The 13,735-nt window shown below is 31.9% G+C and overlaps 1 protein-coding gene across 1 annotated transcript in view; it reads right to left on the reverse strand.

Annotated features, from left to right (window-relative positions):
• LOC134709640 (metabotropic glycine receptor-like) overlaps positions 1-1,107 on the reverse strand; it is a 39,396-nt gene extending 38,289 nt beyond the window's left edge. The window contains exon 1 of the mRNA XM_063569791.1: positions 990-1,107. Within this exon, the coding sequence (XP_063425861.1) occupies positions 990-1,062 (73 nt within the window). The 5' untranslated portion in view covers positions 1,063-1,107. The remainder of the gene's footprint in view (positions 1-989) is intronic.
• Positions 1,108-13,735: the final 12,628 nt, after the last annotated feature.

A 13,735-nucleotide genomic window follows, 5' to 3' on the forward strand; every position in this document is an offset into this window, starting at 1 on the left:
ACTGTCATACAAGTTTGAGGTTTAGCTAGCTGTTAAACCAGGTTTAATCCACCATGTTCTACATGGAAAATGTCAGTACCAAGTCAGGAATGTCAAAGTTGTTTGATTTGTTTAAGCTTTTGATTTTGCCATTCGATTAGAGGCTTTCCGTCAAGAATTTTCCTCTTCAATATTGGTGTGATTTTACTTGTTTCCCCAAGTCTGGAGCATATAATTCAGTGGAGGTCGTTTGTTGCTGTATATCAAAGTTTTTCGTTTAATTTAGGCATATAAATGTGTTTAGTTTACATATTTTAATTAGTTTAAATTTATCATGGTGTCGCCCTTTATAACTCGCTATGCAGTATGAGTTGTGTTCATTGTTAAATTTCGTACAGTGATTTGTAGTTACAACTTCTACATCATTTAACCAAATGGAAATTTCTTCACTAGAATTTCTCCAAATCATCTTATTTTTATAATCATGTTTTACACGATTACATGTATAAAGTTTTACTGAACATTTGCCTAGATCTTAATCAAGCAATACTCACTTTAAATATTTGTTTTGCTTAATCATTTGGAACACTTTTGATTCTAAATGTTCTTAGTGAATATTGCTTTTTAAAATTCGAAAGTCAATCAAGATAATCGCTTAAATTAGTGATTTTCCTATTAAAGGACAGATATCAAAAGGTATTTTTTTAATGAATGATTTTTTTTTCAAATTTTTTTTTTTGCATTTGACGCACGACTTGAAAAGTAAGAAGCGTATGACATGAAACACAAATGAAAAATAACGGGTTTTCAATATTTGATAGGTATATACGTATATTAGGAAAATATCTATATAACAAGATGCAAAAATAAAATCTCGAAATATTTTTCTTAAGTCGTACTTTTATTTCTTTTAAAAATAAATCTCTTGATCATTATTTGTTTTCCTTCCACTCAATTCAATTTGATTTTAATTTAAAGTTAGCATTATTTAAATGAACTTATCGGCTTACCTGCGTGTATTTTGATAGATTGTACAAATATCATCAAAAGAAAGATCATCATTACTGTGGCATGATTTGTCATCGTCTGAGTTTACCTGAGTAATTACAGATGTTGACGGGATCAACGCTATTTAATATACCAGAAAGAAAAAATGGAGCAAGAATTAATTAACCAATGTCGGTTAGATTTCTATTGGTTAAGTTAATTGATATATCATTTTTCCTTTATATGATAAAAGTATTTGCTTCTGAAATGGTGCATTAATTAGGTTGTAATATTTGCAATTCAACACAAGTTAGTTTGTAGTTCCATTTTTGAACTTTAAGAGGATTCGGTAACGCTGTTGTGTTTCTTCATGTCTAGATTTTCAGAGATACCAAAAAAATCACAAAAATACTGAACTCCGAAGAAAATTCATAAAAGAAAAGTCCCCATCCAAATGGTAAAATCAAAAGTTCAAACATATCAAACGAATGAATAACAATTTGAAATGACATTTCAATACTTGATCATTGTGTTTATAACTTCACAAATTCGATTCATATATTGACTAAATTATATATATAAACTTTACGACAAAAGAGATGATTTCAGCTTTCCAATTGTGAACTTTCCATTTATAAGTAGTAACATTCCAGCAGCACCTGCATACGGGGTATATATCTCCCAATTGATACGATATTCCCGTGCTTGCATTTCCTATCATGATTTTCTTGATAGAGGGTTACTGCTCACGAGGAAGCTATTAAACCAAAAGTTCCAAATGGTGAAGTTGAAATCATCCCTTCGTAAATTTTACGAACGCCATCACGAGTTGGTTGACGGTTATGGAATAACCGTTTCACAAAAGATATCGGAAATGTTCCTTACGTCGTAACTACAGTCCCCTTCCCTTTCATAAATGTGACCTACCGAATTAGATTATTTACCGAATTTGTAATCACATAAGCAATACGACGGGTGCCACATGTGGAGCAGGATCTGCTTATCCTTCCGGAGCACCTGAGATCACCCGTAGTTTTTGGTGGGGTTCGTGTTGTTTATTCTTTAGTTTTCTATGTTGTGTCATGTGTACTATTGTTTTTCTGTTTTTCTTTTTCATTTTTAGCTATGGCGTTGTCAGTTTTTTTTAGATTCATGAGTTTGACTGTCCCTTTGGTATCTTTCGTCCCTCTTTTATAATTGCATGAACACCAATATAACAACACAAGTATCAGAAAAACACGATTGTTATGTGTTTTTAAATAATTTATATTAGATCTAGGCAATAGCAGGTAAATAAAACAGTGAGCAAACACAGACATATAAGTCTTCAAAGATGGACTAATATTAACGCCATATATACTGGGTGTTATAAGTAACAAGTTCTAAAACGATCAGATTCCAGGAAAGTTGTGAATGGAATTGATTAATGACAACAGATGCTCTGACCACAGCATCAAGTTCGTAAACAGACGAAAACGCGGGAATTTAAACATTCATGTCAAACATGATCTGTTTGTCATTGATTAATATGTGTCCCCAATGTCACCCACACATTCTTATCAAACTATTATAGAAACGATACAAAATATTTACCATTTTTTCAGGAAGCCCTTTCTGATCATTCCAAACAAAGTTTCGACGAACGATTAGAATGTTTTTTTATGGAAAATACTATCTATACATTTTGTACTACATTTTTACAATTTAAAAAACGTTTATTTTTTTGTCCTTTTATAACAAATACAGATATATAAACTAAATAGATTTAACTCGATTTCGTTGCTTATTTAATATTGTCTTGTCTGACAACGTAAAATGTAAATTTTAAAATAAGATACATATCTTTAGAGGTCACAAAGTAAAGACTTGTCTGGGGCTGTGTTTTTCAACATTTTCCAAAACTGATGATTTCTTCACTAAGATAATCGCAGAAAAACCCGTTTAACAGAGCATCTGATGGTAGCTTCTTTAATTCAGTAAGTACCACACAATTTAAAAAATTCGAATTTTCACGGAGCCAATTATCGTTTGTAGACGAAACGTGCGTCTGACGCATATGAAATATTTGTATATACAGAACAATTATTTTAAAGGGGATTCGCTAAAAGAGGGGCGAAAGATACCAATAAGACATTCAAACTCATAGATCGAAAATAAACTGACAACGCCATGTTCTTTTTTAAAAGACTTTTGGGATAAAGTGGAACATCTTCTTGCACAACTCAATTTTAAAAATAAGATATCAGTTAAACAATTAGTATTTGGATACAAAATATCAGATAAAGGTTATTATGGTTTTAACTATTTTTTGACAGTTTTAGGTTTTTGCATTTTCAAGTCATACTATGTTTCAGAGCAAAAATTGAAATATATAGATGTGTATGAATTGTTTATAAAGGAATTAAGAAGGGTTATGAAGGAAAGCAAAATAATTTCTGAAAATGTATTTTTCATAAATTTGAAGAAATTGATTTAATAGAATAAGTTGAAAATATTGTAATAGTTTATGTAATATTGTTTATTATATTCTGAGTATGTTCCTGGCAACTCAGAAGTTTTTTCACAGGAATACTCCACTGGCGCTTGGACAGTGAAGTATAATTGTAACAAGATATCTTTAGAATAAAGACTATATTTGTTGTTAAAAAAAAGACAACGCCATGGCTTAAACAAAAGAAAAAGACAAACGGACAAATAATAGTATACAAGACGTGCAATGTCGTATGAATAGCACTTGTCCCTTCCATTCCAAGGTTCACTATTGATAGGAAATGAGTTTTAGCTAAGAAGTGTATTTACCGACAAAATTATTTTGAAAGGGTTGACATAACATGATATTTTTCACTTCTGTTTATAATAAATGACCTTCCTATTTTTTTCTTTCTCAAAATACATAAACAAGTAGCCAATTTATCCCATGAAAAGCTCATTTGTGATGAATTGATTCTAAAATATCAGTACCAATTAAATTCTTTACTTACAAGCGGTTTATGAATAAGTTAAAGATGTTGAAAGAGATACAAGCAGACCCACTTTTCATACAATGTACTTGCTCGTTTTTCTGTTGGTTTTTTTTACCATAAATATTAATTTATCAAATGTAAACCGCATTTATAAAGTACTTTTGGCAATTTTCAGAGTGTATATTTTGTACTTTTTGAATTATCTTGTTTGTTATAATTTGTCTCATTATTAATATTTTGTATGCATCTCTTCGTTTTATACATGCAAAGTCCAATTTTAATGCGTTTATATTGAAAATACTATACACCACTGATTGATGTGGTAATAGATTATAATACTGTCAAGAAAATTAAAAACGTTTTCATTGAACATTTTCAAATAACATGTTCTAAATATGTATGAAATATTTGCTATTGAAGCTTAAGCACACAAAGACCATAGAATCCTTAAAATTGAAGAGCTTATGACTAATGGAAATGTACTGTGTACAAGAAATAACAGGATAATCAGTAAGGTGATGAACGCCAAAACAAGAAGTTAAATGAAAAAGATCAATTGTATACACCAAAACGTTGTATTGATAGTAACTTTAAGTACAAGTCAATAGTTTCATGAATTGAATGAGGAATGTAATAAAACGAAACATGTTCTCAATGTCTACTTGAACCTTATAATTGTTATTTTCAATAAATTAAGATTTAATGTCAATTCCTGCAGTCAAATAAACTCTTTTTTTAATAGTTCGATAGGAGATGAGTCTTATTTGCTATTAATTTACGTGTAAGCGTGTATGTATGACGTTTAAACCAGCAATAATTGTTATATTCCACGAAAATCAAGGGAACAGGTAAATTTACATTGATTTGTGGGACTAGAAACTTGGTGCACATGCGTTCACAAAAAAAAATCATTTTTTTGTGACAATTATTTGACTTCAATATCTAATTTGACTAATCTATTTTTTCTATGCCTAGATTTGGTTAAAATGTAAATAATTATTTCAGCTTTCACTATGTAACCTAATTTGGGTGTAAATATAAATACATTATAACTTAGCTCACTAAAATAGTCATATTTTACTTTATTCTATGTCATTATGTCACTTTGAGACATTTCTTTCATTTTGAAACAGTGGACTTAAAATTCTGGGCTAAAAATACCCTTTTCGAACTCCTTTTCTCTGGAACAACTGCCCATATTTGAATAAAGCTTGACCACAGTCATAGCTTAAAAGATAATAAAGCAAGATCCCATCTATATACTATCTTGACCGGTCTTTCATAAATAAAGATATTTTCTTCGTGTTCGCTCGATTATTTTGTCGTCTTTGCTTTTGGCTTTGTTTGTTTGCTCTATCAGATAATAATATCTAATGCAATTGACATCATCGTACGAATTTCAAAACAGGCGGCGGTATATACCAAAGGCATTTGACAACTTTTTACACTTGTCAAGGGTTATTGCCCAAGAGTGAAAAAAACAAATGCTTTATTTTGACTATTTTATTTATTGTGTCTGTTTAGTTAACGCATCAATGTAAATATAACGGCATTTGATGAGACTGTCATCAAAGTGAGAGGGTTGGCACTATAAAACCAGGTTTAATCCACCATTTTCTACATTTAAAAATGCCTGTACCAAGTCAGGAATATGAAAGTTCTTGTCCATTCGTTTTTGATGCGTATTGTTAAATGATTTTACCATGTGATTATTGACTTTCCAAATTAATTTTCCTCTAAGTTCAGTATTTTTATAATTTTACTTTTTATATCTTTGACCCTTAATAATTAATACTCTACACGCTCTTGCAAGGAATTCAAGTTGATCAGTATAAAAGAGAAATGGCACATCAAAGAAATATCACTAATCTTGTACTTACTCTTATCCTTTGGGGTCTCATAAAAGACAAATATACATTATTAAAGCATCAGTCACAATAATGTTTTTGTTTTGGGAACAGTTTACGTTGCATGTCATTTTAAACGAGAACAATAGGCAGTTTTTGTTCTCCGGCAAATAGTTCATTCATTGGCATTCATACAACATCTCCTTGCTTTGAAATATTCAAGTTATTGTTAAACAAATACAAATTCTAATCGAATGGACGAAAACATTCTGGTTGGTTTGGCAAACTAATCATCTGGTCGCTTGACGCTTTGAAATAGATAAATGGTGGGTTTTTTTATATATAAAACGGTTGTAAAATTTGCTTCTACAGACGAAACGAAGTCGGTGTGACCATATCATTTGAACATATATATGAAACTGCACAATGAGGTTATTCCTATATATAAACTTATTCATTTATTATGTGAATGTTGAATATGAGTATATTTTTGGTGGCCTTCGGCTGTTGTCTGCTCTGTTGTATGGTTGTTGTCTCTTTGGCACATTCCCTATTCCCATTCTTAATTTTATATCTTGTGTTATCCTAGTGTATTCATATTTTCATTATCTATTCGTGAGAAAAATTTAAAACATTATATGAAATTTACCTTTCCATTACCTTGATTACATGCGACATGTGTTTTTATGTCACTTTGAACGTTTTCAGATCATATTTATTTATCGGATAGAGTATAAATATTGATTTTATAAATGTTTGTTTTTATAATAAACTCAGTCAGTGCCTGAAGCAGTACTGACATACAATCGCTGTTCCGACTCGAGTGTAAATCCTTTGAGAAATCAAAGCTATAAAATAAGCAGTCAATGAAACTTGATAAAGGACAGCAAACCACGAATCAAACGATATAATTGTGTTTGCTTATTTAACGAACGATGAGGAGATAACAGATTTTGATCGGTTAATCATTTCTTTTTTTTAAACGTTGAACGAAGGAATAGTTTGCCATTGCTAGTTTTTTTGTATTTGAGTAAAAGGAATGATTTAATTTACCAAACTGCTACAGTAGCAATATAAATCTATAATGTTTAAGTTTAGCGGTTTGGTAAATTGAATTATTTTCTGTACTCAAATATAAAAAAAATTAGTCATGCTGGTAATTTGAGATTTATCTTTAAAACTCGTCTTATTTGACTTTTTTGGGGGAATTTTTTAATGTGTCTTAATTTATGTAGACATGGAATAAGTTATTTTTGTAGTTTTGCCATGTGTTCAATGTACACTTTGTAATGTGAGTTACATGCAACTTTCTTCACCTGTATCAAAGTCTTTCTTTTTTCAGTTACCTGAATTGATCAACAGTGCAATTTTTTTATTGTGACTAAACTGCTTAACTCATGGGTCTTGTCTACCCATAATTACTTTCAATATGTGTTACATCTTAATATTGCTTAATATATTAATCTTAACCATGTGTAGACTGCATCTCTATAAGGTTTCATCAAGGTTTTTTTTATATTGAAACCAACAATGAAAAATTGAACATTTACGACATACTGTTTCATATCATTGTGTGCGCTAACATATTGATTATCTGTATTCCTGAATAACAAGAATATTTTCCTCTTACCATATTCAAAGTCCCATCTTCAGTATGAGTTATCCCAGCGTTTGACTTGCCATGAGCATGTGTACCTTGTGGTGCTAACACTGCTTAACCTAACCAATAGTTCACACAGCATATCACAGAAATCAACAACAAAATGAAGAAAAAAATAGCCATAAAAGAATTAACAAGCTATCGAACTGTCAATTATGTTATGCTCATCAGTGGAAAACGTTATGTGGTGATCTTATTATCAAAAATAAACGAGGAAAGAAAGCAGGGATTGTGGTGACACCAAGTGGGACACATACATTGATACACAAAATGGATCTTAATATAAATTTAATACTAAACAGAAAACAATGGACTTGTGGCCACGATGTTATGCCACAAGCATAAGGTGTCAATATATTTTTGGTACACCAGATCCGGAATTCGACAATAAATGTCTCTTCAGTGATATATATATACCTTTGAACAAATTCAATGAATAATTATTGACACTTGACGCCAACATTATGCATTTTATAATTATAATAGATTTTAAAAACAGGTTTCCCACAACTGCTTGGATAAAGCATACAGTATAAACGATGTAGAAAATCGAGTTACGTGCGAGCATGAGTCGACATCATTTTTTCAATGATAACTCATACAAAAGACTTCATTAATGACTGGTGATGCACATAAAGACGATAACTGCGACTCCCTCTACGCCGTAGAGTAAAGTTGAAAATATTAATAAATACCGGCAACCATGAATCAATATCTTCGATTTTCTATGGATACTAGTTGTGATTATGATTAAGTTGGCCCCATTTGTTCAAATATTTATGGCTCATGACTTTACTTACAGAACAATTATTATAACTTCGGGATTCTTATGGGCAAACATTGCTCTATATACTGTATACAATATGATTATTCCAGAAACGTGGAATACAGCATCAAACAGGGACTTTATATTATAACCATTTGGTCGGTTTTGTGGTAATTGGACTATGACTCCAAAACTTTATATCTGTACTGTTAAATCTGCATAAGCGTTACTTAAATGATACAATAAACAGGGTATCATGGAATTGTTCATCCTCAGGTAAAGTTGACCATAGACGATTTCAGATGTTCTTGTTAGTCCAATAAGGATAAATTTTAAGTTGATACTTATATGTATTTCTCTTCCCAAAACTGTTCTTGAGTAAACTTGTTAGTACGTCAGACACACACATTTGTGTCCTGGTATCCTTAGTTTATATTATACTTAGAAGGACTAAATCATCACCCCGCTTTCTTTGTTTTATGTTAATTATTTGTATCATTGTCTTCGTGTTTGCTTATTTGTTTTGTCAATAGACTGTCTACATACCATTTTTTTGTTGTTGAAATTGTTGTGACTTTAAAGTGATGAAGGGAATACTTAGAAGGACTAAATCATCATCCCGCTTTCTTTGTTTTATGTTAATTATTTGTATCATTGTCTTCGTGTTTGCTTATTTGTTTTGTCAATAGACTGTCTACATACCATTTTTTTGTTGTTGAAATTGTTGTGACTTTAAAGTGATGAAGGGAATACTTTATCCAAGTCAAAAATATGACAGTGGTTTTCCATTCGTTTGAATTGTCTGAGTTTTTTTTTTTGTCGTTTGATAAGGGAATTTCCATTTGAATTTTCCTTGAAGGTCTTTTTGTATTGTTGTTCTCCTTTTTAGTGGTATCGACCCAAGTTAAATGTTACAAGTTAAGGTGCCAATTACGTTGCATATGACATATGATCTATATTCTGGATTGCAAATATTCTTATACATGAGACATTAGAGTAAATACAAGGTATGTGGTCTTTTATCAAGGACGTACAATCTTTCTCTTTTTTATCCATACACTCTGGTTTATATTCCGTGCCTGTATACCACCAAGCCAAAACTGTGTAATCATCAACACTAGTTCTGTTTTGAGAATGACTATAAAGTTATAAATAGATGAACATGTTTGCTTCTTAATCATTCAGGATTAAATAAACGTAGTTGATAGCAATGGACTACCTTATTCAAAGTTCATGCAGTCTGAGATATTAGCATATCGTATATACAAAACCATTTTTTTTAATGTGTGGCAATTTCCTATACAACATAGCTAATGATACTGTAATGAAGAGAAGTTGTATATTTGTAGGACTCAGAGATTCAATGAGGACGTTGAAGTGCGAGGGTCATGCTAGAGTGCAATGGTACACGCCGAAGTACGATGGTCTGTACGCTGAAGTGCGATAGTTTTGTGTATGACGTATGAATAATGTAACGTTTTCGAATTACATCAGTGATAAGCAGGCAGGATAATAGGGTTTTGTAGATGAAGGTTGCATGCTAAAAAAGGAAAGTAAGGGAAAAAGAAAGAATCGAACGATTCAAGTCCCAAACAGTTTTAAACATTACATGTTGAGGTTTAAACTTTTTAGGCAGCAAAGCGACTAAAAGATGAACATTGTGACCAAATGGACTAACCAGTATTCTGAATTATGTCGCAAACTTTTTGTACGATACATACAGTATACATGATGTGGGCAATTAAATAACATAAAATGCTAGTATTAGCAATGTTTCAATGTTTTTGCTATATCAAGTTCATATTATATTGTTTTATTCCAGAGATATTTTTTGTTTTTGTTTTGAAAGAACACCGTCGCTCTAGTTTTATTTTTTATGGTTTCAGTGTTGAGTCTACAACATGTCAGACAGAAATTAACCCGACTAAACCCTACATGTACTTTCCAATTTATCATCACCCTCTTTATTTTTCGTGAAATAATTGACAAGCCTCGCGGTTAGTTAAGCAAAGATTTACTTGTCAGTATTTTACTTCGTGAATACTGTTCTAACATAATAGGCGAGTGTAATATTTGAAAAAGACGTCTAGTTAAGGACTTTAATGCACCCACCTAACACACGGCTAATTTTTTTTTAAAATGAAAGAATAATGATTAAACTTTGATTTTTGCCCGGTCGTCACAAAATCGTATGGTGCAGTTTTTGTAAAATTGACGTTTATTTCAGAAATTAGTTGAAAATTATAAAATTACGACATTTTTTTCAAGCAAAGGAAATCAGTCGTATCTCTTCTTTTAGACAGAATAATTTAAGGAATTATATTCTTAAAATAATGAAAAACAATATTTACAACTGTAAGTCCGCATGCTTTTGCATTCCTCCTAAATATTTGACATTTTGTACGAAAATTTTCATAATCCTGACCTTTTCGGATCTACAATTAAATTTTTATTAAGTTCTTTCGCACTCTATCTGTTTAAGAACACACCAAATTACTCATCAGTTATCGTTTTTTCATTCAAGATCAAGACTTTATCTCAACATTTCTTTAAATCACGAATTTCTGTAATTTCCGGATGGTGGGTAAAATCAATATAGTTTCCGGAATCCCTTATCTATTTCGTTATCGTTTTTTACTGAATATTTTAGTCGATTTCCGTGTACGTAATAGTGCTATTAGAGTACGATAAACCATATTTAAATGGTTCTATTTCTATCTTTAACTTCAGTGTAGCCTGAATATATATAAAATCGTCCGAAATTAAGATCAAATCAAAGTAAAACATAGTTTTTGAGTTCTGTAGAATTCACCCCTTTCTAAATAAGGAATCGTATCGGAAAAATGTAGAAAATCTTCCGAGTCTTGTCAAATTTTCAGTCCAGTTCACAATGAAACCCTTCCTATGCTAAAAAGCAAAAACCTATCCATTGATTGACACAGAAGCATGGTCTGTCAGGTTTCTACTACAAAGAAACTATTTGGTTCAACACTTAACTAAAGATACAGTTGTATTGCCGCAGTGGAAAAACGGTAGGACGAAGTTTACAGAAGACTGGCAGTCGATGAATATAAAAAAAATGAAAACATCCCATTTGAAAATACAAAATATCATGAGAGTTGCTATCAATATTTCAAAAGTAAGCACAACCTATTATCTTCTGTTTGTTTGTACAAAGACTTTGTACTACATGTACCAATTCTACCGACAAGTCTCTTCTCCTATATCGGCGAGGGCAATACTACAACGAGTCATTCTGATTTGTCTGTTTGTTTATTTTGCAAATGTATAAAGCCTATAAGCAAGTAACACAACTTCATAATGTATCCTCTGAGGAGCAAACTCAACCTGTATTGAGTGTAACTACATATATCTCCTACAATGATCTGATTTACAAAAGAAGTCATGATAATTTTACTATTAAATCTTTAAAGCATCAAGCTTCCATCGCTAAATATTTGCTACAAAATTTGAAATCAGAAAGTAAAGAGCTAATAAATTCTGAACATAAAACAGCTTTTACTAACATTTCGACGATTAAAGATGACGTGGGTGTACACAAGGACGTATTCTGGTTACTTGGTCAGTTAACCGGGCTTAATTTCTGCCCGAGGATCGCCGCCGAGAAAACTACACATCATATTATCAACTTCAACAAAAACTAAAAATATATGGCCAATTTATAGTTACATGTATACAGCCTCAACAAGGCCAAGGTACAATATCCAATAGTATACAGTAGCTCTATAATTTTGTCTAATGCCGTAATGACGGAAAATTACCCGTTTAAAATGACTGTGCATGATATACAGTCTGTCGAATTTAAAGATATGAGCAGTGACTGCGAAACTGGTTGCAAGCACTTTATGCAGCTACTAGTATTTTACGGAAGCAGAAATACGGTAAAGTTGTAATCCGATCAGACGAATATCCATTTTCTAAAAACATTTTACTGAATTATTCAATTGAAATTATGCCACCTGCTTTCAGAACATTTCTGTATTGTCTTTTGGATGATGGCGCATCTGTGGCAGATAATAAAGCTTAAATGTAGCTATGGCTTAAGTAGAATGTATATTATCTTTAAATATTTTTTTTTACTCTTTTTCATTTAGGTTTATTATAACAAATGCACCGTATTTATGGACACACCTTTGCTATACTATTAACAAGTTTGACTGCTCAGGAGATTAGAAAAATTGAAAATGGGGCCTAAATTCTACATGACATTCGTTTTCTTCTGGTGGTCAATACTTTATCCAAGACAATGTAGATCTACAGAAACAATAAAAGTTCTTCGGTATGACTTTGGTTGGCTAAAAGGCAACATCGGTCTGGTATGATTTCATGCAACTTTCTACAAGATTTGATCTGTTCACGCATTGGTATAGGTAAAGGGGGAGGGTTGGGATTTCCAAAAAAAACGTGTTTAACCCCGCTGCAATTTTGCCCCTGTCCCAAGTCAGAAGCCTCTGGCCTTTCTTAGTTTTGTATGATTTTTTATCTTAATTTCTTGAGTATATTTCGAAGCTTAGTATGACGTCAATTATCATTTCAAACTAGTACAAATTTTGTTTAGGGGCCCGCTGAAGAACGCCTCCGGGTTTGTGAGTTTCTTGCATTGATGACCCATTGGTGGTCTTCGGCCGTTACCTGCTTTTTGAACGGGTTGGTGTCTCTTTGACAAATCCATCATGTCCACTCCCAATTGCGATTTGTAATTCAATCTGTATATAGCAGATCTTGTGTCCGCTTTGAGCAACACCTCTGCTGTACTGATAATGATATATGCCCATGACAAGGCAGTTGTCTTTGCATGTATGGATATGTTGACCGATAAGAAGAATGAGATTACAAGTTAAAATGAAGCTATAATATTCCGATATCGCAATATTCCGATATCTAAATGGTCCAACATCCCATTGGTCCAACGTTTCGATCATTTAGGTTATACGCTAACGGGATTTTAACATAAGAAAGCCAAATAAAAGGTTCAATATTTCAATGATAACCTTGTCCTCATTATCACTGAACTAGTGTATATTTGTTTAGGGGCCAGCTGAAGGACGCCTCCGGGTGCGGGAATTTCTCGTTACATTGAAGACCTGTTGGTGACCTTCTGTTATTGTTTTTTCTATGATCGGGTTGTTGTCTCTTTGATACCTTCCCCCTTTCAATTCTCAATTTTATTAATAAAAAAAAGCTTCTTTGTCAAGTGTTGTTTGAATAATTAGATATCTCAAGATACACGGCGGCCGACTAAAGTAAATTCAAACACAGCTTGACGTAACATGAGTGATCATATTTTCCTTGTGGTGTTTTAATTCAAAATGGTCAATTTGTTGATATAAATATACTAGTAGTGCTTTACTAATTTTAGCAATGTTAGTTATAGTACTCTTATCATATCTGATTTAGTGATGTAAATGAAAACGCGGTATGATCCAGACTCAACATATTGCACTACAATAATAAAAAAAAAATCTGCCCTATGGTTGAATGATCTTGAAGCGGTTGACAGGCTTTTAAACTA

This window comes from Mytilus trossulus, chromosome 3 (genome assembly GCF_036588685.1).
Source record: "Mytilus trossulus isolate FHL-02 chromosome 3, PNRI_Mtr1.1.1.hap1, whole genome shotgun sequence".
Classification (NCBI taxonomy): domain Eukaryota; kingdom Metazoa; phylum Mollusca; class Bivalvia; order Mytilida; family Mytilidae; genus Mytilus; species Mytilus trossulus.